Raw genomic sequence first — 25,379 nt, 5'->3', positions numbered from 1 at the left:
ACGCTCAGGGTGAGACAACCACATACAACACATGATTACATCCACCTCCGGCCTTTAGCAGTGGGTCTGCCTTCTCCATACTCTCCTACAGTTCCAAGCACTGTGCCTGTCCCCATCCCCACCACTCCCTTTATGATTCTTTCCATGGCAATGAGCCATCAGAGGAAGCAAGAGGAGCAGTCAAGGTGGCCAAATGCAGAGGCATTTGTGAAGAGAAAGGGAGAGAGAGAGAGGGACAGAGAGAGCGAGGAGAGGGAGCAAAAATGGAAAGAACAGAGAAAAGAAAGAAAAAGATTCCAGGAAATCAGGGGAGTCACAGATCAACATCTCCAGATCTATCTCAACATACAGCTGCATAAAGTTCCCCAGTTGCAATGATATCTGAAACCCAAATATTTGCTATTCAGAAAGCAACAATCCAATCTGACATCATGAGCCTTCAGTGCCCATAATATCTTAGCAGATAGACATTGACTTTTCAGCAACATAAGACCTCATTGAGAACAACTCAGTACAGATAACACATACAGACTACTTCATTCCAAATAAGCGATGCTCACCGGAGGTGAACAGGTATTTTTAAAAATTAAGAAAATTTTTAAAATCTCCACGAAGACACCTACTTTCTCTGAATGCAGTTTAACCAGTACTAGTGTACTCTGAGCCACCAAGGCAGGCCCATGACACCATCCAAGTTCAAAAACTAGATCGACAGAAATACATGAAAAGCCCAAGGATTATGACTGTGAAAAAAGTGAAAGTACTTAAGTGTTGTTACTGTTGTATTATACCCAAGTACAGTAGCCAATTTGTCTAGAACAAAGTCCCACATACAAAAATGGAAAATAAATCTGGTTGTAAATGTTGTTGGTCCAGAGATAAATATTGGCCAGGATGTTGGGAGAACTCCGAGACCTTTTAGTTTGATCTGCCAATGCAGCTGGGCCTTGGTTCAGCATTTCAACCCCCGAAAGTGCAGCAATTTCTCAGCGCCGGACTGAAGTGATGAATGCAGAATGTGTTGAAGTGTCTGGAGTAGCATTTGAGCCAATGTTCTTCATCCAAAAGTAGTCTAAAATACATGGGGTGAAACTAGAGGCAAAACAGTAGAAAATATCCAAAAGTATAATGTTCATTGTTTTCATATTTTTTAATCAAATGCTTTGATTTTTGTTTGTTTCCTCTTGCCGCGACTCTTCCTATTGATCAAGCTAGCATTCCTCCTCTAAGCACCATCGCCAAAATCATTAACTGCTAAATCTACACATGATCATTTATGGAATCGGGCTAAATGATGACCAAGATCCCCTGTATGTCAATCAATGCACTTCATCTAATTTGTTGTCACAAATAAGCATTTGAGAAATCCAATAAGCAGCTGTTTCTTTTAACAATCTACTGATGTTGACTGATGCAATAATTTGATGAGTGGCAAGTGCTTTAGACCACTTCAGCCAAGGGGCTACTCTTTTTGTTGCAGATCACACAGGTCACTCAACTGTAAATGTCATCCCAGCTAAAGCATTGAGACGTTCTCACCAGCTTCAATTACTTTAGAATAGGACGCAATGGAAGAGATGGCTGATGATTTGTCCGCAACCCAACCCAGCAGCGCTCACCTCACCCGCTGCCCCAACTCATTCACTACAGAGCAGAGTGTCAACCTGGGGTCGACCGACCTGCGGAGATTGCACTGCGTGGTGGTGGTTTTTTCCCCACTGACTAAGCCAAAGGGGAGGAGTTCTGATTGTTTTTCTGATTCTAATTCTGGGATGGATGCGAAGTAGCCAAAAGAAGTTGCTTTTAGTGAAGCAAAAAATTGGAGGCCAGAGGATACTAAAAAATTAACAGGAATGGTTAAGGTGTGGAATTTCTTATAAGTGTAATGATCTTAATCAGGGAAAGCCAAAATATACAGTCACTGCTACTTTGCCACAATGAGGCACATTTATAATGAAACAAAGCTGCCCATGGACCTGCAACATCTTTCACTTCGCACACAGCCAAAAGATACCATGACATTACATAGCACCTTTTAAGTCCTTACAATCCCCAAAGTGTTGCAATGCCCTCACTGCTTATATTGCAGGGAAACATGGCAGCCAATTTATGAATAGCAAGATCCCCAAACAGCAATAAAATTAAACAGATTGTATAGTTATTGTGATCGGTGTGGCGTTAATAGACAACAGTGAGTCAGGACATTAGGAAAACTCCCATGTTCTTCTTTAAATAATGCTGATCCTTCTGATGTTGGAGCAAGGAAGGTCCTATATTCCAGATACGCATCAGATTTATGCCAAGTTAGCCAATTTCAGCATTGAGAGGAAAGGACACGCTTGGGATCAAGAGTCGGGAGCAGAGAATAAACCACATTCAGCAAACATTGCTGGAAATGTGGCCATCAAGCAAGGACAGGGATGAACAACTTGCCATCTTGGCTCAGACCTGAAGAATCTGCACTTAGCATCGTTCCTCGGACTCATCCAGCATGGAAACAAACTTTCAATAGAAGAGGGCAGCAAATCAGTGAAAGGAGAAGGAAGGAACTAAACCTCGGCAAAGTGGGGGAAAAAGGCCCAGCCTCTGGCATTTGGAACTGCAACCCGATGAGGCCGCAAAAGGAAGCAAGATTTCTGCTTTTGAAATGTTCACTTTGCAAGATAACTGAAGTATGGACTTGATTTTGTGGAGTGGGAGTTCGTGAATCACATTGAAACCAGCACACACCTGTGAGCTGCAAACAAACATTCTGCATATTCAGCCCCTCCCTGGCACCAACGTCCCTTAGCTTGACTAGCGTAAAAAAAATATACATTTGAATTTATTATATAATAAATGTGTGGGGTCAGGTATATTAGACATAAACCAGCTTAATCACACTGACACAGGGAATATCATTTTTTTGGATCAATTCTAGGTATGAAAATAAAATTGTGCAAATAAATGGCTGGCAATGTCAATTTAAATTTACCAACCTATTACCGATCACTGTAACCAGTGATTTTCAAGCACTCAGAGGAATGGGCTATTCTGTTTTTGAAGACAGTGATTGAGAAGGAGGAGGCGCCTACTTCCATGTAAAGTAACACTGTTAACCAGTTGCATTGTAATAGACTCCGGCTCTTGCCCTGGGAACAAAGTTACACACTTAACCAGCACTGCGGCACCAGCTAAGTGTTACAGATAGCCTTCTGCTGAGCGGGGCTGGAAGTCATTCTTCCTCATCCAGTTCAGATCTGATCTGGTCACGACCTCACAGCGGACCAGCAGCATGTCATCTTTCACATACGTGCGCTGGCTGAGTGCCTTGAGATGTAGGAAGGTGACATAACCGAAGCCCTTGGGGTTGCGCGACTGGTATGGCCGCTGGAAGGCCAGCAGTTCAGGCTTGCTTTCCATGACCTCCTCGTGGTTCTGCTTGATGGGGCCCTCGGACTGATCGAGGATAGAGAGCCGGATGGTGCCCTGGAAGGGCCAGGGCAGGTAGCTGTCATACTCGCCTTGCATGGTGTGCACAAAGAGTGAGATGTAGTTGGAGCAACGTTGGGCACTGGGTGTCTGCAGGTGCAGACGGAGGCACAACTTGTAGCCTGGCTTGCCAGTATAGAAGCCGGGACTGTGAAGTACCACAGGCTGGTCTTCTGCCTGCGCCTGCAGGTGGACGCTGAAGTTTTCCACCTTCCAGATATAAATCCCATTGGTTTGCTGGGCCTCCAGCTCACCGAGGCGCTCCTCCAGTGCACGGACACCCCGCTTCAGCTCCCCCACCTGACCACTCTGCGTCTCCATTTTGGCAGTGAGCTCACGGATCTGGTGATCCTGCCGGACCAGTCGCCCCTCCAGCTGCTGGACTGTCTCTTTCAGGTTCTGGATTAGAGGTGAGCAGTCACATGATGCTGAGGTCCCAGGTGGTGGGGGCGGTGATGACTGTATGTGTGAGGCCTGCAGCGGCCCTGGGAATGTCGCTGGCTGGAAGTCAACCTCTGAACTCAGCATGTCGATGCAGGACACCTGAGAGTTTAGTCCCGTGCTCACACTGCGAAGCGTCTGGGCCATCATCCTCATGTGGGCCTGTGTGTAGTCCTGTAGGTGCATCGCCAGGTCATTTCTCTGCATCTGAATGATTTGAAGCACTTATGTTAGCATGCATCATATTTAATCAATTTTATTGATAAAGGAAGCAATAATTACATATATATGGCCCTTTAACATAGCAAAATTATTCCAAGGGGCAATTATCAGACAAAATTTGACATGAAGCGCATTTGGAGGTAGTAGGAGAGATAATCAAAAGCTTGGTTAAAGAGTTGGTATGTCTATTTCTTTGGGAGGAGAGGGGGGGATTTTGGAGCTTAGAGCTGAAGACTAATAGTTGGGACTGGGAGGTGTGGAGAAGTAAGGATTCTCAAGAAGCCAGGATTGGAGAAATGGAGACTCAGTGGCTTTTAGGGCTAGTGAGATCATCAAAGTTTAGAATGCAACTTTGAATCACAGAATTCTACAGTGCAGAAGGAGGCCATTCAGCCCATCGAATCTGCACTGAATCTCTGACAGAGCATCTTACCCAAGCCATATCCCCATAACTCCACATATTTATTTGCCCTGCTAATTCCCCAACACATCTTGGGACAATAAGAAGCAATTTAGCATGGCCAATCAACCTAACCTGCACATCTTCGAACTGAGAGGGGAAACCGGAGAACCTGGAGGAAACCCATGCAAACACGGGGAGAATGTGCAAAATCTACAGAGACAGTGACCCGAGGCCAGAATTGAACCTGGGTTCTGGTCCTCTAAATGTGATTGTCAGAATAGAGTTAAAGAGAAAGACTGCAAGCACTAGAAATCTTAAAAAACAAAATGCTGAAAATGCAGAGATTACTAAGCTTCTGAAAGAGGAAAGAGAGCTTGATGTATGTTTCAGTTTGAGGGGTCTTTGATGGAAGTGGAAAGAGATGTAGGGGGATTATCAGGGTAAATACGTGGGGTTACGGGGATAGGGCCTGGGTAAGATGCTTTACAGGACTTACCCAAGAATGGGTGGGAGAGGGAGAACAAGAGAGTGCTGCTAACACTCAAGACTCACCAATTTTCAGAAGATGCCTCAATGCTCACTACTCACTGCACAGGCCTTCATGACAGGAGCAGTAGGAGGCCATTCAGCCCTTCAAGCCGGTTGTAACATGGCTGATTTGTACCTCAACCCCATCTACCCGGATACCCTTAACAAAATAATCAAACATTTCTAATTGAACCCCAGTTACAACAGCTTTCCGGAGGGGTGTTCCAGATTCCTACTGCCATTTGTGTGAATAAGTGCTTCCTGACATTACTCCTGAACAATCTAACTCTAATTTTAGGATTATGCCCCTTTGTAGCTTTCTATACATTTTAAACCTCCTCCCTGAAGTGTGAGCATTGTGACTGAGTCACAGCAAGAACAGAAAGTAACAAAGTCAAGGGTACAAAATGATTGCTTTTAAAAAGGAACAGCCAGTCTGTTTATTAAACTAAGTTAATTGGAAAGTGCCAGGACGATAAACACTCATCCCAGGTTAGGAATTAAAAAGATTGAAGTTGGGTAAAATCACATTTCACTCTCTCGGGGGTCTAAGGCAGCAAGGTAAATCTATTTTATAAACTGCATTGGCGGTACCCAACAATGCTACTATATGTGGCTGCAAGCAGAGGAACATGAAAGACCCCTCCAGCTATCTGCACTGTTTGTTACTATACAGTCCTGGCAAATGCAAGGATTTCTTGCCTCCCCACCACCAGCTGTCTCATTCATTGACACTGCCAGGTTTACCAATCACGCCAGTGAGGGAGTTAGAGGAAATGCTTTCACCTAGAGGGTTGTTGAGAATATGCAATAGAAACATAGAAGATAAGAGCAGGAGGAGGCCATTTGGCCCTTTGAACCTGCTCCGCCATTCATTACAATCATGGCTGTTCATCCAACTCAATAGTCTAATCCTGCTTTTTCCCCATAACCTTTGATCCCATTTGCCCCAAGTGCTATATCCAGCTGCCTCTTGAATACATTCAATGTTTTGACATCAACTACTTTCTGTGGTAATGAATTCCACAGGCTCACCATTCTTTGTGTGAAGAAATGTCTCCTCACCTCCGTCCTAAATGGTCTACCCTGAATCCTCAGACTGTGACCCCCTGGTTCTGGACTCCCCAACCATTGGGAATATCCTCCCTGCATCTACCCTGTCTAGTCCTGTTAGAATTTTATAGGTCTCTATGAGATTCCCCCTCTCATTCGTCTGAACTCCAGCGAAAACAATCCTAACCTAGTCAATGTCTCCTCATACATCAGACCCGCCATCTCCGGAATCAGCCTGGTAAACCTTCGCTGCACCCCCTCGAGGGCAAGAACATCCTTCCTCAGAAAAGGAAACCAAAACTGCATACAATATTCTAGGTGTGGCCTCACCAAGGCTCTGTATAATTGCAACAACACATCCCTGCTCCTGTACTCGAAACTTCTCGCAATGAAGGCCAACATGCCATTTGCCTTCTTTACCGCCTGCTGCACCTGCATGTTTACCTTCAGTGACTGGTGCACAAGGACACCCAGGTCTCGCTGCACACTCCCCTCTCCCAATTTACAGCCATTCAGGTAGTAATCTGCCTTTTTGTTTTTGCTTCCAAAGTGAATAACCTGACATTTAACCAAATTATGCTGCATCTGCCATTGATTAGCCCACTCACCCAACCTGTCCAGATCATTCTGAAGGATCTCTGCATCCTCGTCACAGTTCTCCCTCCCACCCAACTTGGTATCATCTGCAAACTTTGAGATGTTACATTTTGTTCCCTCATCCAAATCATTAATATATATTGCGAATCCCTGTGGCACCCCACTAGTTACTGCCTGCCAATTTGAAAAGCACCCATTAATTCCTACTCTTTGTTTCTTCTCTGCCAACCAGTTTTCTATCCATCTCAATATACTTCCCCCAAATCCATGCGCTTTAATCTTGCACGATAATCTCTTGTGCGGGACTTTGTCAAACACTTTCTGAAATTCCAAATATACCATATAGACTGGTTCCCCCTTGTCAACTCTACTAGTTACATCTTCAAAGAATTCCAACAGATTTGTCAAGCATGATTTCCCCTTCATAAATCCATGCTGACTGTCTGATCCTGCCACTGCTTTGTGAATGCTCTGCTATAAAGTCCTTGATAATGGATTTGAGAATTTTCCCCACTACTGATGTCAAGCTTAATGGTCTATAATTCCCTGTTTTCTCTCTACCGCCCTTTTTGAATATTGGAGTGACATTTGCTATCCTCCAATCTGCAGGGACTGTTCCAGAGTCTATAGAATCCTGGAAGATGACCACCAATGCATCCACAATTTCTAGAACCACTTCCTTAAGTATTCTGGGATGTAAATTATAGATCCCTGGGGATTTATCCACCTTCAATCCCATCAACTTTCCCAGCACCATTACTCTACTAATATTGATCTCCCTCAGTTCTTCTCACTAAATCTTGCATTCTCCAACATTTCTGGCATTTGATTTGTGTCCTCTTTTGTGAAGACAGAACCAAAGTATGCATTCAGTTACTCGGCCATTTCTTTGCCCCCTATTATACATTCCCCCATTTGTCTGTAGTGGACCTACATTTGTCTTCACCAATCTCTCTCTTCACGTATCTATAGAAACTCTTAGTGTCAGCCTTTATGTTCCCTGCAAGCTTACTTTCATACTGTATTTTTCCCTTCTTAATCAATCTCTTGGTTCTTCTTTGCTGAATTCTAAACTGCTCCCAATCTTCAGACATACTATTTTTCTTGACCAATCTGTACGCTTCTTCCTTAGATCGGATACTCTCTCTAATTTCCTTTGTAAGCCATGGATTGGCCCTCTTACCCATTTTACTTTTGTGTTCAGTTTCAACAATGTGCTTTAACCACCTGAGTGTGAGAATTGTATTTTCCACAGCATCATTATGGTGCTTGAACACTCTCGGCCTTTTGGCTAAGATCAAGTGTAGTTTTTGATCCTGCACTTGATAGAAGTCAATGAGGTTATACTGACGCTTCATGTTACTACTTACAGCTGCTGAAGTAGAAATTGAGCCAGAATGACAGAAAGATTGAAATTGGATAAGGGATTAGAATATATCGCCTTAGCAAAGTTCCATCAGCACCTTCTATAAAGCAACTCAATTCTCCTTTCCTACCCTTGCTGTAATCCCGTTTGGTCACACCACTTCAGATTTGAACCAAATGAATGTTAGCGTTAAGATAAGTTTGTCGAACTGCAACCTCAACCATTCTTATCTAGTACACATGTATCCCATTGTCAGCAGTGACCGATACTGGCATTAGGGTGCAGCATTAGGAATGATCCTCACCCTCTAATGGCATACAAACTCACTTAGCAGCAGCAATTTTAAACTGTACATGAGCAGATAACCAGGAGCAGTTCTTGCTCTGCAGCTGAAGAACACCCCATTGTTGACATTAAGGGAGGAACTGATTATATGGAAATCCCCCATCAGGGTTAATCACTACTCTGTGCTAGTACATGGACATTCAATTATCAAGGAGTAGTTTACTATATAACTATGTATTCATGCAGAATAACTACAAAGTGTAATTATTATTCTGTGCCAGTACACCGAGATAGAACTCTCATTACTTTGCTGGTGTGCAGATGTATAATTATTCTATACAGATGCACCAATTTGGAGTAATCATTACTCTGGACAGATACATGATGTACAATTATCAGGAGTAATCATTACTCAGGAATGTACAATGATCAGGAGTAGAATCCCTACAGTGCAGAAGGTAGTCATTCAGCCCACCAAGTCTGCACCTACTCTGACTGATACACTGAGAGTATCTCACCTAGACCCTCTTCATGCTCGATCCCCACGACCCCACAGATTTTACCACAGGCCAATCCACCGAACCTATACATCTTGGGACACTAAGGTACAATGGCCAATGCAACTAACCTGCACATCTTTGGACTCTGGGTAGAAACCAGAGCACCCAGAGAAACCCACGCAGACTTGCGGATATCTTGCAAACTCCACAGTTACCCAAGACCAGAATTGAACCCAGGTCTCTGGCGTTGTGAGGAGGCAATGCTAACCATTGTGTCACTCGTACATGTAACTGGTACCCAGGGGTACTATCAGGATTACAGTAGATGGAAGATACTAAAAATAATAGTAGAAAATCAAGGTACAAAAGGGAAGAACTTAAAATAATCACTATCGCTAGAGAAAAAGTACTAGAAAAACTAAGGGGACTAAAGGTTGACAAGTCTGATGGACTGTTGTCCTGCATCCTAGAACCTTAAAAAGGAAGTGGCTACAGAGATAGTGGATAAATTGGTTTAAATCTTCCAAAATTTCCTAGATTCTGGAAACATCCCAGCGGAATGGAAAACGGCAAATGTAAAACCACGATTCAAGATGGAGAAGAGACAGAAAGCAGGAAACTGTGAGCCAGTTAGCCTAGTACCCATCATTGGGAAAATACTTGAATCCACTATTAAGGAACTAGGAGCATAGAATCAAGCAGAGTTAACATGGTTTTGTGAAAGGGAAATAGTGTTTGACAAATGTATCAATGTTGTTTGAGGATGTAACAACAGGATTGCTTAAAAAGGGGAATCAGTAGATGCAATATAGTTGGATTTCCAAAAGACATCTGATGGGGTGTCACATAAAGGATAACTAAAGAGCTCATGAAGTTCAGAAGAGTCCTACTGGACCCGAAACACAAACTCGGCCTCTCCACAGATGCTGCCAGACCTGCTGAGATTTTCCAGTATTTTCTGTTTTTATTGCAGATTTCCAGCATCCGCAGTATTTTGCTTTTATTTATACAAGAGCTCATGGTGTTGGGGGTAATATATTAGTGAGGATGGAAGACTAACAGGAAACAGAGTTGGGATAAATGGGTCATTTTCAGGATGGCAAACTGCAACTAGTGGAGTGCCAGAGATCAATGCTGGGATCTCAACTATTTATAATCTATATTAATGTCTTGGATAAAGGGATCTAGTGTATTGTAGTCAAATTTGATGATGATACAAAGGTAGGAGGATACAGATATACAAAGGGATATTGATAGGTTAAGTGAGTAAGCAAAGATTTGGCAGATGGAGAAAATGTGAGGTTGACCATTTTGGTGGGAGGATTACAAAAGTGGAATATTATTTAGAATTGAGACAGACTGTAGAATGCTGCAGTACAGAGAGATCTGGGAAGTTCTCACATGCAGCTACAGCAAGTAATCAGGCAGGCAAATTAAGTGTTGGCTTTGATCGCAGAGGAATGGTGTACAAACGCAAGACATGTTGCTTTAACTGCACAGGGCATTGGTGAGACGACACCTAGACAACTGCATACAGTTTCAGAATCCTTATTTAAGGAGGGATGTACTTGTATTAGAGGCAGTTCACAGAACTGATTGTATCACAGCTTGGTATGGCTCCTCCTCTGCCCAAGACCGCAAGAAACTACAAAAGGTTGTGAATGTAGTCCAATCGATCACGCAAACCAGCCTCCCATCCACTTCCTGCTACCTCAGCAAAGCAGCCAGCATAATTAAGGACCTCACGCACCCTGGACATTCTCTCTTCCACCTTCTTCCATCAGGAAAAAGATATAAAAGTCTGAGGTCACGTATCAACCGACTCATCACAGCTTCTTCCCTGCTGCCGTCAGACTTTTGAATGGACCTACCTTGCATTAAGTTGATCTTTCTCTTCACCCTAGCTGTGACTGTAACACTACATTCTGCACTTTCTCGTTTCCTTTTCTATGAACAGTATGCTTTGTCTGTACAGCACGCAAGAAACAATACTTTTGACTGTATGCTAATACATGTGACAATAATAAATCAAATCAAAGGTGGTTCACTAAGTTGATTCCTGAGATGAAGGGGTTGTCTTATAAGGAAAAAGTTGAGCAGATTGGGTCTGAACTCAATGGAGCTTAGAAGAATGAGAGGTGACCTTATTGAAAGATAAGATTCTGAGGGAACTTGACAGGGAAGATGATAAGGACATGTTTCCCCTTATGGGGGATTCTGGAACTAGGGAGCACAGTTTCAAAATAGGTCTCCCATTTAATAAGGAATTTCTTCTCTCAGAGTCATTAAAGTTTGGAATTCCTGTTCCCAGAGAGCAGTGGAGGCTGGGTTATTGAATATATTCAAGGCGAAGATAGACAGATTTTTAAGCGCAGATAGGGATGTGGAGTTGAGCCACAGCCAGATCACCATGGGGTATTACTGAATGGCAGAGCAGACTCGAGAGACCAAATGGCCTACTCCTGCTTCTTATGTTCTTATGAGTAATCCATACCCTACCTTAGCAATTAGTTTATCGGTATTTGGAGTAAAGATGTAATAATTTCTGGGCTTAATTTGCCTGTGTGCATTTTGTATAAACTCCAGTCAATGTTAGTTTAACAACTATTAACCCATTTAAAATAAATGATTGACACTAAAATTGACAGAACTCATACTTTCTGTTCTAAACTAGTACAGGGATTCAATTGTCAGAGTGAGGAGGCAGCAGTTCATTTATTTCACGCTGGTTACAGACATTAGGATTATGTCAGTCACTTGAAACATGTCTTGTAGCAGGCTCTACAAAGGCAGGCAATATTGCGGCACTGACTCACCTTTTCTGGGCAGCCAAAGGTACTAAAAGTGCAGGGAACAGGCGCTTTTGGGCAGTCCAGATTATAATGGTTCGGTATCTGTAGAGAGAATAATTATATTTAAGTTAAAAGCCAAGTAGCGAGGTATAAAAATGGAGGACAGAAACTATCAGTTTGTGGAGTAGTGTCCACTGTATTTACTGAGGCATTCCTCTTCCTTTCACCCCCACTTGGTCACCCCACATCCTCTCGCCACTCCCAACTGCTGCAGAGGAACAGATTCTACCAAAACTACTTTCAGCACAGTCCAATCCCTCAACCACAAGCTAATCAGATAATCTGTTCCCCTCACCTTGGCACAGAAACCTTCACAATCACCAATCCAGGAATTTGAAATCAAGGGCAAAGAACCAACCGAATACCTCGGCCAACAATATACCCAGTGGCCCATCAATGCAATGTTAAAGAGAAACCTAATGTGTTTTACATTAGAGGTCATTAATAGAAAGTTAATGTACTATGACAGGACTGGGATGAGTTTCAGTCTGCGATGCAGAACAAAAGGTGCGTTCGTGTATTCAGTACTAAGAAGTGGATATGTAGTGAGGCCAGATTGTTTCTTCCCCTTGATGGAATTTTAAGTTCTGGAAAATCCTGAGTTGTTCCTGTTATCTGCAAGTTTAATTCTCCCATTTCACTACAAATTGGTACAAATGTAACTCAAGTCATCTGAGCCAGCTGCACCTCTGCCTATTAAGATAGCCAAAAATGGAGGTTCCCTCTGTTGATGGGCATCACCCAAGGTTCTCTCTTTCTCCTCCCATCCCACCAAGGTCCCACCCAGACTTTAAAAAAAAATTTAATTCATTTATTCAAAGGATATAGGCATTGCTGGCAAGATGAGCTTTATTGCCCTCAAGGTGGTGGTAAGTTATAAAAAATCTTTCTTGGGACATGGGCATTGCTGACAAGACCAGTAATTATTATCCACCCCTAGTTGCCCTCGAGGTGGTGGTGGTGGTGAGCTGTCTTCTTGAATAGCTACAGTCCAAGAGGTGTAGGTACACCCACAGTGCTGTTAACAAGGGAGCTCCAGGATTTTGATACAGCAACAGTGAAGGAATGGTGATATATTTCCAAGTCAGAATGGTGTGTGGCTTGCAAGGGAACTTGCAGGTGGTGATGTTCCCAAGTAGGTGGCATGGGTTTGAAGGTGCTGTCAAAAGAGCCTTGGCGAGTTGTTGCAGTTGTTATAGATGATACGCACTGCTGCCACTGTGCGTTGATGGTGGAGGGAGTGAACATTTATTTGGCGGATGGAGTGTCGTTCAAGCGAGTTTGCTTTGTCCTGGATGGTGTTGAGCTTCACGGGTGTTGTTGGAGTTGCACTCATTCCTGACTTGTGCCTTGTAGGTGGTGGATAGGCCTTGGGGAGTCAAGTGATGGATTATTTGCCTCAGAATTCCCAGCCTCTGACCCACTCTTGTAGTAAGAAGTCTCACAACACTAGGTTAATGTCCAACAGGTTTATTTGGTAGCACAAGCCACTAGCTTTCGGAGCGCTGCCCCTTCATCAGGTCACCTGATGAACGGGCAGCGCTCCGAAAGCTAGTGGCTTGTGCTACCAAATAAACCTGTTGGACTTTAAGCTGGTGAACTTTAACCTGGTGTTCAGAGACTTCTTACTGTGTTTACCCCAGTCCAACGCCAGCATCTCCACATCACTTACAGTCACAGTATTTATATGGCTGGTCTGGTTCAATCCATGTTCAATGGCAATCCTCTGGACATTGATAATGGAGAAATTAGTAATGGTAGTGCCACTGAATATCAAGGGGAGGTGGTAGGTTATCTCTTGCTGGATATGATCATTATGTGGGATGAATGTCACTTTGTGATGAAACACTGCTATTACACTAGAGTTCTTGATACAGTGCATCTTGTATATGGTACACACTGCTATCACTGTGCGCTGCTGGATGAAAGAGTGAATGTTTAAGGTAGTGGATAAGTGCCAATCAAGCAGTTGCTTTGTCTTGACTGGTGTCAAGGTTCGAGTGTTGTTGAAGCTGTTCTCATCCAGGCAAGTGGTTCTCAAACTGAGGCCTGCATGCCTCTGGGGATCCACGATTGAATGTGAAAGCTCTTACCAAGCAGCGGTTGGGTAATGTGAGCAATCACCCAGGACAAGAGTAAAGGTAAATAAGTGGGGGCTGCAGGTGGGCTTGCTTTGAGCCAGGAGCAGAGTACACTATTACATGTGCAGCACAGGGTGGCTGCAGATTTCACCTCTGAGGAAAGGATGCATGGAGGAGTGCTGAGAATGGCACGAAGATTACTAAGTAGACCTACAGTTGTCAGGGCTGGTGGATGGGTGCCTGACAATTTCAGCTTTGTTTAAGATCGGGGAGTTTTTATTTAATATACAAGTACAATGTACTTAAAATCAAAGAAAGGGCACCAAAATAAAGTTTGCTCATAGCACATTTTCCCCACGGTCAGGAAGATAAAGTAGGTTCCCATCTGGAAGTGGAGAATAATTTATGGGAATCATCATGAAACATCAAAGTAAAGATAGACAGACTCTGTATTGAGAAGCAGGTACACTTATTTTACTGATACCTTCAAACACCTCTTTTCTTAAAACACTCATTACTGATTTATTGTCACATGTATTAGTATACAGTGAAAAGTATTGTTTCTCACGCACTATACAAACCACACTGTTCATTGAGAAAGAAAGGAGAGAGTGCAGAATGTAGTGTGACAGTCATAGCTAGGGTGTAGAGAAAGATCAACTTAATGCAAGGCAAGTCCATTCAAAAGTCTCATGGCAGACTTTTGTATCTTTTTGCCGACAGAAGAGGTGCAAGAGAGTATGTCCAGAGTGCATGGGATGCTTAATTATGCTGGCTGCTTTGCCGAGGCAGCAGGAAGTATAACCAGTGTCAATGGATGGGAGGCTGGTTTGCGTGATGGATTGGGCTTCGTTCACGACTCTCTGTGGTTTCTTACACTCTTCAACAGAGGAGCAGCCATACCAAGCTGTGATACAACCAGAAAGCATGCTTTCTATGGTGCATCTGTAAAAGTTGGAGAGAGTTGTAGCAGATATGCCAAATTTCCTTCATCTACTGAGAAAGTAGAGGCGTTGGTGGGCTTTCTTAACTATAGTGTCAGCATGGGGGAGGATCACGTGATCGGGACACCTAAAAACTTGAAGCTCTCAACCATTTCTATTCGTTCCCATTGACACAGACAGGGCCTTGTCTTCCACTATGCTTCCTGAAGTCTAAGACCATCTTCTTCATTTTGTTGACATTGAAGAACAGATTATTGTCAGTTCATCAGATTCTCTCTCTTTCCTGTACTCCATCTCTTCATTGTTTGAGATCTGACCAACTACAGTGGTGTCATCAGCAAACTTGAAAATCGAGTTGGACACACAGTCATAGGTGTATAAGGAGTAAAGGGCTGAGGACACAGTATTGTGGGGCACTGATGTTGAGGGGCATTGGTGTTGAGGATGATCATAGAGGTGTTGTTGCCTATCCTTACTGATTGTGGTCTGTGGATTCAGAAGTTCAGGATCCAGTCGCAGAGGGAGGAGCCGAGTTTGGAGATGAGTTTCGTAGGAATAATGGCATTGAAGTGACTAGTGGCATGCTGCAGGGATCGGTGCTGGGGCCTCAACTATTTACCATATACATAGACGATCTGGAGGAGGGGACCGAGTGTAGGGTAATAAAGTTTGCGGATGACACAAAGATGAGTGGGAAAGCAAGTTGCGTGGAGGACACAGAGTCTGCAGAGAGATTTGGATAGACTAAGTGAGTGGGCAAGGATCTGGCAGATGGAGTATAACGTTGGAAAGTGTGAGGTTATCCACTTTGGAAGGAATAATAGTAAAATGGATTATTATTTAAACGGTGAAAAATTACAACATGCTACTATGCAGAGGGACCTGGGGGCCCTTGTGCATGAATCACAAAAACTCAGTTTGCAAGTGCAGCAGGTAATCAAGAAGGCAAATGGAATGATGGCCTTTATCACGAGAGGGATGGAGTATAAAAGCAGGGAGGTCATGCTGCAACTGTACAGGGTACTGGTGAGGCCGCACCTAGAGTACTGTGTACAATTTTGGTCCCCTTATTTAAGAAAGGATATATTAGCTTTGGAGGGGGTAGAGAAGGTTCACCAGGTTGATTCCAGAGATGAGGGGGTTAGTTTATGAGGAGAGATTGAGTAGACTGGGCCTGTACTCATTGGAGTTTAGAAGGTTGAGGGGAGATCTTATAGAGACATATAAGATAATGAAGGGGTTAGACAGGGTAGAAGCAGCGAGGTTATTTCCACTTACAATGGAAACAAGAACTAGGGGGCATAGCCTCAAAATACGGGGGAGTCAATTTAGAACAGAGTTGAGGAGGAACATCTTCTCCCAGAGGGTAGTGAATCTTTAGAATTCTCTGCCCAATGAAGCAGTAGAGGCTACCTCGTTAAATGTGTTTAAGTCACAGATAGATAGATTTTTAACCATTAAGGGAATTAAGGGTTATGGGGAGCGGGCGGATAAGTGGAACTGAACCCATTATCAGATCAGCCATGATCTTATTGAATGGCGGAGCAGGCTTGAGGGGCTAGATGGCCTACTCCTGCTCCTATTTCTTATGTTCTTATGAAGGCTGAGCTGTAGTAGATAAATAGGAGTCTGACACAGATGTCTTTGTTACCTCGGTGTTCCAGAGTTGAGTGCATGGCCAGGGAGATGGCGTTTGCTGCTCATCTATTGCAGCGGTAGGCGAACTGTAGTGGATCCAGGCAATCTGAAAGGCTGGAATGGATTCGAGCCATGACTAACCTTTCGAAGCACTTCATAATGGATGTCAGAGCCACCAGACAATAGTCAATAAGGCACGCTGCCTGGCTCCTTTTTGCTACTGGGATGATGGTCGTCTTCTTGAAGCAGATAGGGACCTCAGATCAAATTTACGGAAAGTGTTACATGCAACACTTTCAAACGGAGCCTCATAAGGTATTATAACTTAGATGGGAGCAGGTGATTACTAATAAATTTGAAATGGGACCCTTTAACCCAAAAAGTTTGAGAAGCCTTGACATGGGCAGTGGCAAGCATTCCACCACATTCCCAAGTTGTGCCTTGTAGATAATGGAAAGGCTTTGATGTTCATATAACTCACTCACTGCAGACTTCCCAGTCTCAGAATTGCTCTATCTTGCTGTTGAAGCCATAGTATTTTACATCACTGGTACAGTTAAGTTTCTGTTCAATGGCTTGGTGTCAAGTTTTCAAATGACACTGCTTTGAAATGTTGCACTCTCTTAAAGATGCTATATAAATAAAAGTTGTCATTGCCATCAGTGATCAGGTTATTGGTTAATAAATGCCACTACAGTCAACAATGTTTCAATCATTTGACTAACCAAGAGTGGGCTGTCAGGGATTGAATTTGTCCTACTTCTTGTGGCGAAGAACACATAGCTAGGCAATTTTCAAGTCTTTCAGGTAGACAGCGTTGTTGTAGCTGTACTGGAACAGCCTGCATAAAGACGTGACTAATTTGGCTATGGTGTCAGAGCCCAATGCTTCTGATCTATCCAGTGTTCTCAAGTATGTGAATTCCTTCCCAAACAGTTTTGTTGAAGAACTTTCACCACACAGATTGTGCAATGTTCAGAGCAGAGGCTCATCTGCCACCATATGTCTATAAAAGAATTATTTTTAAAATATCTGCAAGCTGCGGGGGGGGGTCTGTTTGTTTAATCCTGATGCCCGACCCAGAATTATCTGATCCTGATGTGTATATTCTGTGCGATCTTTCTGGAAGATCCTGGCTGAACTTGTGGTAAAAGAATAGAAAACTCTCAATAAAAACATCTTTTAAAAAATATCTGCACAGGACTTTTGATAGTACATACAATGTAGTGTCACTAGATCCACTCACCTGTTCTCGGATTAGCTCCATGTTGCAGTATTCACAGGTCACATTGGCCAATGGACAATTGAGATCATGAGCCTGAATCAGAAACAGAACCCACAGTTCAATAAACATCCATGTATCAGGCTAGAAGTCAGCTCAGGGTTCTGACTGTCGGACAATGCTGCCTACATTATTCTTTTAGTTCATTGACATGCGGAAGGAATTTGATCCACAGAAGTTCTGTACAACGGGAAAGAATGGGAAGGGGTTTGGGCCATTGGAATTTCAGAAAATGGAAATAAATGGGAGCATTGTGGATGATTGGAGTGTTACTAGTACCTAATGTATTTGCATGCGTTTAAATTGAAGGGGGGTGGGGCGGGATCCGCTGCCACTCTGCCCGTGATCAGTGGACAGGAAGGGGGTGCGCTGCCACTCTGCACTGAGATCGGTGGGGGAGGGATAAGGGGGTCAGGGCAATATCTGTGGGGGCCAGGGGGAGGCATTATCTGGCCTGGGAGGGATGTAGCAGGGGAGCAGCATTCTATCATTTTTTTTCTGTGCATGCGCAGTTGGAGCTGCAGGGTTTGGGTGCGTTAAGCCCCGCCCACAGGCTTGTGCAGCGTGATTTGGAATCGCTGATATTTTTTCAGGCAGAGTGCGTATGGAGGCGCCTGAGAACGGGTCTAAAAGTCATATCTGAACCACTCCCAGTTTCAAGTTCGCCCAACACTTAGAATCAAAAATGGTAAAATAGGTCCCAGTGAGTTCCAAGACTCCTACCACCCGCTGGGTGAAAATGTTTTTCCTCACATCCCCTATAAATCTCCTTACCGTAAATCTGTGCCCCTGGTCATTGATTTCTTCTGGTCCACTCTATCTATGCCCCTCATAATCTTATATATCTTAATCATGTCCCCCCTTCAATCTCCTCTGCTCCAAAGAAAACAACCCCAGTCTATCTAATTTTTCTTCATAACTAAAACTCTCCAGCCCAGGCAATATCCTGGTAAATCTCACCTACACCCTTTCCAGTGCTATCACATCCCTCCTGTAATGTGAATTCCAGAACTACGCATCATACTCTAGCTATGGCCTAACCAACATTTTACATAGTTCCAGCATAACCTCCCTGCTCTTAAACTCTGTGCCTCGGCTAATAAAGGCAAGTATACCGTATACCTTAACTACTTTATCCACCTGTCCTGCTATCTTAAGGGACCGGTGTACATGCTCACCTCTCTCTCTGATCCTCGGTGCTTCCCAGGGCCCTGCCATACATCATGTATTCCCTTGTTTTGTTTGTCTTACCCAAGAGCATCACCTCACACTTATCCAGATTGAATTCCGTTTGCCACTGATCAGACCATCTGACCAGTCCATCTATATCTCCTGTAATCTAAGGCTATCTGCCTCACTATTTACCACCCTACCAATTTTTGTATCATCCGCGAACTTACTGATCAACCCTCCTACATTTAAGTCCAATCATTTAAAGTTTATTTTATTTGTCTCACAAGTAGGCTTTCATTAATACTGCAATGAAGTTACGGTGAAAATTTCCTAGTGGCCACATTCCAGCGCCTATTCAAGTACACTGAGGGAGAATTTAGCATGGCCAACGCACCTAACCAGCATGTCTTTCATACTGTGGGAGGAAACCGGAGCACCTGGAGGAAATCCATGCAGACACAGGAAGAATGTGCAGACTCCACGCAACCAGTCACCCAAACCAGGAGTTGACCCCTGGTGTAGTGGGGCAGCAGTGCTAACCACTGTGCCATCGTGCCACCCATAGGTATATAAACCACAAACAGAAAGGGCCCCAACACTGATCCCTGCAGGATCCCACTGGACACAGTCTTCTGGACCGAAAAATACCCCTTGACCATCACCCTATGCTGTCTGCCACTCAGCCAATTCTGGATCCAATTTTCCAAATTTCCTTGTATCCCATGGACTCTTACAGTCTCCAATGTGGAATCTCGTCAAAATCTTTGTGGATATAAGGTGCCTACAGAGTCAGAGGTTTAACTTATTCATAAGATTTCCCAGAACAAAGGGATGGCTTGGGAATTGGAGATTGTTTAAATCTCTATTTGGGATGCCCCAGGTGTGCCACGTTGCCATGGGGATAGAGTTTTTTTGGATTTAGCTTTTATCTGCATGATTTCTTGGGAGAAACAGGCACTTGAGTCAAGAGCTCAAAATCTGCTGTTACCAGTTGCAGAAGATCATAAGAAACCAGAGGTGTTTCTGATTTGAAGTCACTATGCAAGAATGCACGGAGAACCATGCCTGACCTGGGGAATCCACAATTGAGGTGTTGAAGGAGAGTTGGAGGGTTCACCTAGCTGGATGTTAGTGGAAGGATCCCCAGGAAATCTCACACTCAGAATAGCAGGAACACTAAGAAGAATCAAAGTGAATTCCTGAGAGCTGCGGCAGACTTTGGTTTGGTCTGAGAAGTGAAGGAACCCTCAAGATCCTGTCAATTATAGGGGAACAGTTGGGTGGAAATAAAAGTAGAACAGAGTGTGTTCTGTTGATATTTTTAGGTTTAATGAGCTTACAAAATATAGCATTATGTTAGTAGCACTTGCTTTAACCACTGAACAGTAAAAGTAGTAATGCAGTGATTCTTCCAATTATTAAACTGGGAGGTCAAATTTATTTTGAAAAGTTACTGATCTCAACTAAAATCATAATAGACCTGTCCATTTGAATTCTATGGTTGTATAAGATGCATGTTTTGCAAAGTGAATTAAGAGTAAATTGGTTAGCTAACCATTAAATAAACAATTGCATAAAATCTCTCAGTGGTACGTGAGAACCAGGAACACCAGAGACACAATGGGCAAGAAAAAAATGGTGTTTGGCTTTCGATTAATTTCAAAATCACTCGAATAAAAACACTTTGATTTGCAGTCTACTGATTGCATACAGTAGGTAATGTTATTTCTGAAATGCTGATAAAAATAAAAGATTAAAAAGGCAAGCCAATTCTTTCGATGGAACACAAATTTTGTGGTTGAACCTATTAAAATAGTCAGACATTGCCCTCTGGTGTACAAAACACAGATTTACTCAAATGTAAAATGCTCATTCCCACAGTGGACTTTTAACTTAGCATTGCAATGTGAAAATTATTATTTTTCCTCATTTTTTGCACTATACTGTATAATAGTTAACAGTGGCTAGGAAATCTGTCAGTCATCTGTCATTCTGAACTGCCCATTAAGTCGTGAGCAAGAACATAGTCCTCCCGGAATATTGTTAGTTAACTTTGATTTGGGGGAGTAATCATAGAAATCATAGAAACCCTACAGTGCAGAAGGAGGCCATTCGGCCCATCGAGTCTGCACCGACCACAATCCCACCCAGGCCCTACCCCCACATATTTACCCGCTATTCCCTCCAACCTACACATCCCAGGACTCTAAGGGGCAATTTTTAACCTGGCCAATCAACCTAACCCGCACTTGTCACATGCAGCATCCTTCCTCTAAGGGGTAAGCAGTTCATGACTGAGCCCACAGGATGTGGTCATCATCCTTCAGCCCTGGTTCCTGCAGATAACATGAATTCAGGTCTATTTGAGCACTGACCTTCGAAAAAACCACAATGCTGTGGCAAGAGGAACTCTAGTTAGTAGGGAGGGGAAGGGCAATAGTTAAGTTTCACATGTTCTCTTCATATCCTGAGTTTTTGTGGGAGAGGGAACAGTAGTTGGCTGCACCAGAGCCCTTGAAAGCGAGACACAGCAACCTCTATCGAACTTCTTCTCTTGTCGTGTGTCAAGAGTTACCCACTGGGAAAGCTCCACCTGCATGAAACATTTCAACAGCACATTGGCCACTCTCAACAGTTGTAACCTCACTACATAAAAAGTAGGCAGGACCTAAATTTAACAAACACTAGTAACTGTGCATTGGAGCTCCGACACATTTGTTCCTCTGCCTGGCAATTATTTCAATGAAAAACACTATCCTGCTGCCAAGGAAGACGGCAGCATTTTGCTGAGCCTGTCAAGGAGAAGCTCATCGCTCAAAGATTCCCAGCAATTAGTGGAAGAAGCCCGAGGAGCTCAAGTGGTTCCGGTAGAAGCTAACAATCTGAATGAGACAAATCAAATAAAGACATAACACAGGATCATTGCACTCTCTCTCTGGGTTAGACTCAAAAGTCTGTCATCACTCAGTGGCAGCACCCTTCCCTCCGATTCAGAAGGTTGTGGGTTCATATCCCACTCCAAACACTTGGACAGATAATCTAGGCTGACAGTCCAATACTGAGAGTGTGCTGCACTATCAGAGTTTCATATGAAGCATGAAAATAGGCTCCAGCTACCCTTTGAGGTGAATGCAAAAGATCCCCATGGCACTATTTTGTAAAAGTGATGGGGAAAGCTCTTTGATGCCTTGGCCAATACTTATTCCTCACCCACATCATTAAACAAATTGTCTTTTTGCATACCAAAATCCCACAAACAACAAAGTAGCTGCCATGTTTGTTACAGCAGTGATTACACATCAAGAAATACTTCATTGACTGTAAGGTGTTTCAGGGCAGTGTGTTTTTTTTGTTCATTTGTGGAACATGGGTGTCACTGACTAGGCTAGCATTTATTGCCCATCCCTAATTGCCCTCAAGAAGGTGGTGGTGAGCTGCCTGCCTGAACCGCTGCAGTCCATGTGGTGTTAGCAAACCCACAGTGCTATGAGGGAGAGTGCGCCAGGATTATGACCCCAAGGACAGTGACGGAACGGGGATATATTTCCAAGTCAGGATGGTGGATGGCTTGGAGGGGAACTTCCAAGTGGTCCCTCATGTCTGCTGCCCTTGTCTTTTAGTTGTGGGTTTGGAAGGAACTGTCTAAGGAACCTTGGCAAATTGCTATAGTGTACCTTGTAGATGGCAATGACACTGCTGCCGTTGTGTGCCAGTGATGGATGAGTGAATGTTTGTGGATGGGATGCAAATTAAACGGGCTGCTTTGTCGTAGATGGGCCAAGCTTCTCGAGTGTTGGTGGAGGGCAGGTGGAGAATGTTCCATCACACTCCTGACTTATGCCTTGTAGATAGTGGTTTTGGGGAGTCAGGAGATGTGTTGGTTGCTACAGGATTCCTAGCCTCTAATCTGCTCTAGTAACCATAGTATTTATATAGCTAGTCCAGTTCAGTTTCCGATCAATGGTAAGCTCTAGAATGTTGATAGGATCTTGTCCATGTTTGAACCATAAACAGACGACCTTGCTATTAATTGCCAGCATTAATGGTGGTCGCAGCAAGTGGAACGCGCACGCACGCACACACACGCGCACACACGGGTAACAAGATGGCACACAAGGACAATGAAGAAAGGATAAATCACTTTCAAATTGGGAAGCTAGAACATTTTGAAATATCTACGAAAAAAAGTCCACAGGCCAGATAGGCTACAGTGTTCCCAGCTGGAGAGGGGAGGGATGTGGGAGTGATAGGGTTTGGAAAAAGAAAGCCTGCCTTTTTGTCTTGATAGGCCATCAGCAAAGCACAGTTCTCACAGACAACCGGCCTCTTGGGACACTCGAAATCCATGTGTCCCTGCAGTTCCTTTCGCCAGAGCAAGGCATCACATTGCGAACAGTCAACAAAGGCATATTCGCACTGTTCCTGATGGTCCTGTAACACACACACACACACAGCACAAAGTGGTTCAGTGGCAAAGAAACAGATTTCTATACACAATAAATGATCACAACTTCCACTGTCACCAAGACCCAGGTCAAATTTTATTCAGCAATTTTAAAGTTGTGTTGCCACCAGATCTCCTCCCTCTGCAAACTGGGCATCTGTCTGCCTGAGCTGGCCACAAGGTCTGTCACAGAAGCACAGACCGGGAAATCTGGCTGTAATTCAAGCAAGTATTTGAAAAGATTTCTGCAGCAGTAAGACAACTTAGATCGCCAATACTGGCAGTATTTGTTTACCAGCCCCCCCCCCCCACGACTCTCACAGCTGCCTCTCTCCCCATTCCATAATCAGACACCTGACCTGAGACACCCAGCTTCTAATTCAGAATCAAATTGTGTGGGGAAGGGGCAAAGTGAACTGACTGCGTCTGTATGGCCAGTGATTGCACTAGATCTAGAGCTGACTGAGTCGGCATGGCCAGTGACCAAACTGGACAGAGCACTGACTGGATCTGTGTGGGAAGTCTAACAACACCAGGTTAAAGTCCACCCAGGTTTATTTGGTAGCAAATTCCACTAGCTTTCGGAGCGTGCTGCTCCTTCGTCAGGTGGAGTGGGAGATGTGCTCACAAACAGGGCATACAGAGACACAAACTCAATTTACAGAATAATGATTGGAACGCTAATCAAGCTAATCAATGTTAATACAGCTCATCAAGTCTTAAAGGTACAGACAATGTGAGTGGAGAGAACATTAAGCACAGATTAAAGAGATGTGTATTGTCTCCAGACAGGACAGCTAGTGAGATTTTGCAAGTCCCGGCAAGTTGTGGGGGTTACAGATAGTGTGACATGAACCCAAGATCCCGGTTGAGGCCGTCCTCATGTGTGCGGAACTTGGCTATCAGTTTCTGCTCAGCGACCCTGCGGTATCGTGTGTCGTGAAGGCCACCTTGGAGAACGCTTACCCGAAGATCAGAGGCTGAATGCCTGTGACCGCTGAAGTGCCCCCCAACAGGAAGAGAACAGTCGGGGGAGGTAAACAAATACTGCAAGTATTGGCAATATAAGTCGTCTTACTGCTTCTCTTCCTGTTGGGGAACACTTCAGCAGTCACAGGCCTCTGATCTTCGGGTAAGCGTTCTCCAAGGCGTTCTCCAAGGTGACACACGATACCGCAGGGTTGCTGAGCAGAGACTGATAGCCAAGTTCCGAACACATGAGGATGGCCTCAACCGGGATCTTGGGTACATGTCACACTATCTGTAACCCCCATGACTTGCCGGGACTTGCAAAATCTCACTAGCTGTCCTGTCTGTGCTTAATGCTCTCTCCAGTCACATTGTCTGTACCTTTAAGACTTGATTAGCTGTATTAGCATTGATTAGCTTGATTAGCGTTCCAATCATTATTCTGTAAATTGAGTTTGTGTCTCTGTATGCCCTGTTTGTGAGCACATCTCCCACTCCACCTGACGAAGGAGCAGCCCGCTCCGAAAGCTAGTGGCATTTGCTACCAAAAAAACCTGGTGGACTTTAACCTGGTGTTGTTAGACTTCTTACTGTGTTTACCCCAGTCCAACGCCGGCATCTCCACATCATGGATCTGTGTGGCCAGTGACCACACTGGATAGAGCACTGAGTAGATCTGTGTGGCCAGTGACCACACTGGACAGAGCACTGACTGGATGTGTGGCCAGTGACCACACTGGACAGAGCACTGACTGGATCTGCGTGGCCAGTGACCAAACTGGACAGAGCATTGACTGGATCTGTGTGGCCAGTGACCACACTGGACAGACCACTGGCTGGATGTGTGGCCAGTGACCACACTGGACAGAGCACTGACTGGATCTGCGTGGCCAGTGACCACACTGGACAGAGCACTGACTGGATCTGTGTGGCCATTGACCACACTGGATAGAGCGCTGACTGGATCTGTGTGGCCATTGACCACACTGGATACAGCGCTGACTGGATCTGTGTGTCCAGTGACCACACTGGATAGAGCGCTGACTGGATCTGTGTGACCATTGACCACACTGGATAGAGCACTGACTGGATCTGTGTGGCCATTGACCACACTGGATAGAGCACTGACT

At 44.1% G+C, this 25,379-nt stretch overlaps 1 protein-coding gene across 1 annotated transcript in view; it reads right to left on the bottom strand.

Moving 5' to 3' along the window:
- Nucleotides 1-776: 776 nt before the first annotated feature.
- Nucleotides 777-25,379, bottom strand: part of traf6 (TNF receptor-associated factor 6) — a 60,521-nt gene continuing 35,918 nt past the window's right edge. The window contains exons 5-8 of the mRNA XM_078220416.1: nt 23,109-23,267; nt 17,628-17,699; nt 11,683-11,760; nt 777-4,119 (exon numbers count right to left, since the gene is read on the bottom strand). Of these exons, the coding sequence (XP_078076542.1) occupies nt 3,181-4,119; nt 11,683-11,760; nt 17,628-17,699; nt 23,109-23,267 (1,248 nt within the window). The 3' untranslated portion in view covers nt 777-3,180. The remainder of the gene's footprint in view (nt 4,120-11,682; nt 11,761-17,627; nt 17,700-23,108; nt 23,268-25,379) is intronic.

This window comes from Mustelus asterias, chromosome 9, assembly GCF_964213995.1.
Source record: "Mustelus asterias chromosome 9, sMusAst1.hap1.1, whole genome shotgun sequence".
Classification (NCBI taxonomy): Eukaryota; Metazoa; Chordata; class Chondrichthyes; order Carcharhiniformes; family Triakidae; genus Mustelus; species Mustelus asterias.
Note: the sequence above shows the minus strand (reverse complement) of the source record. Positions and strands in the feature narration are given on the sequence as shown.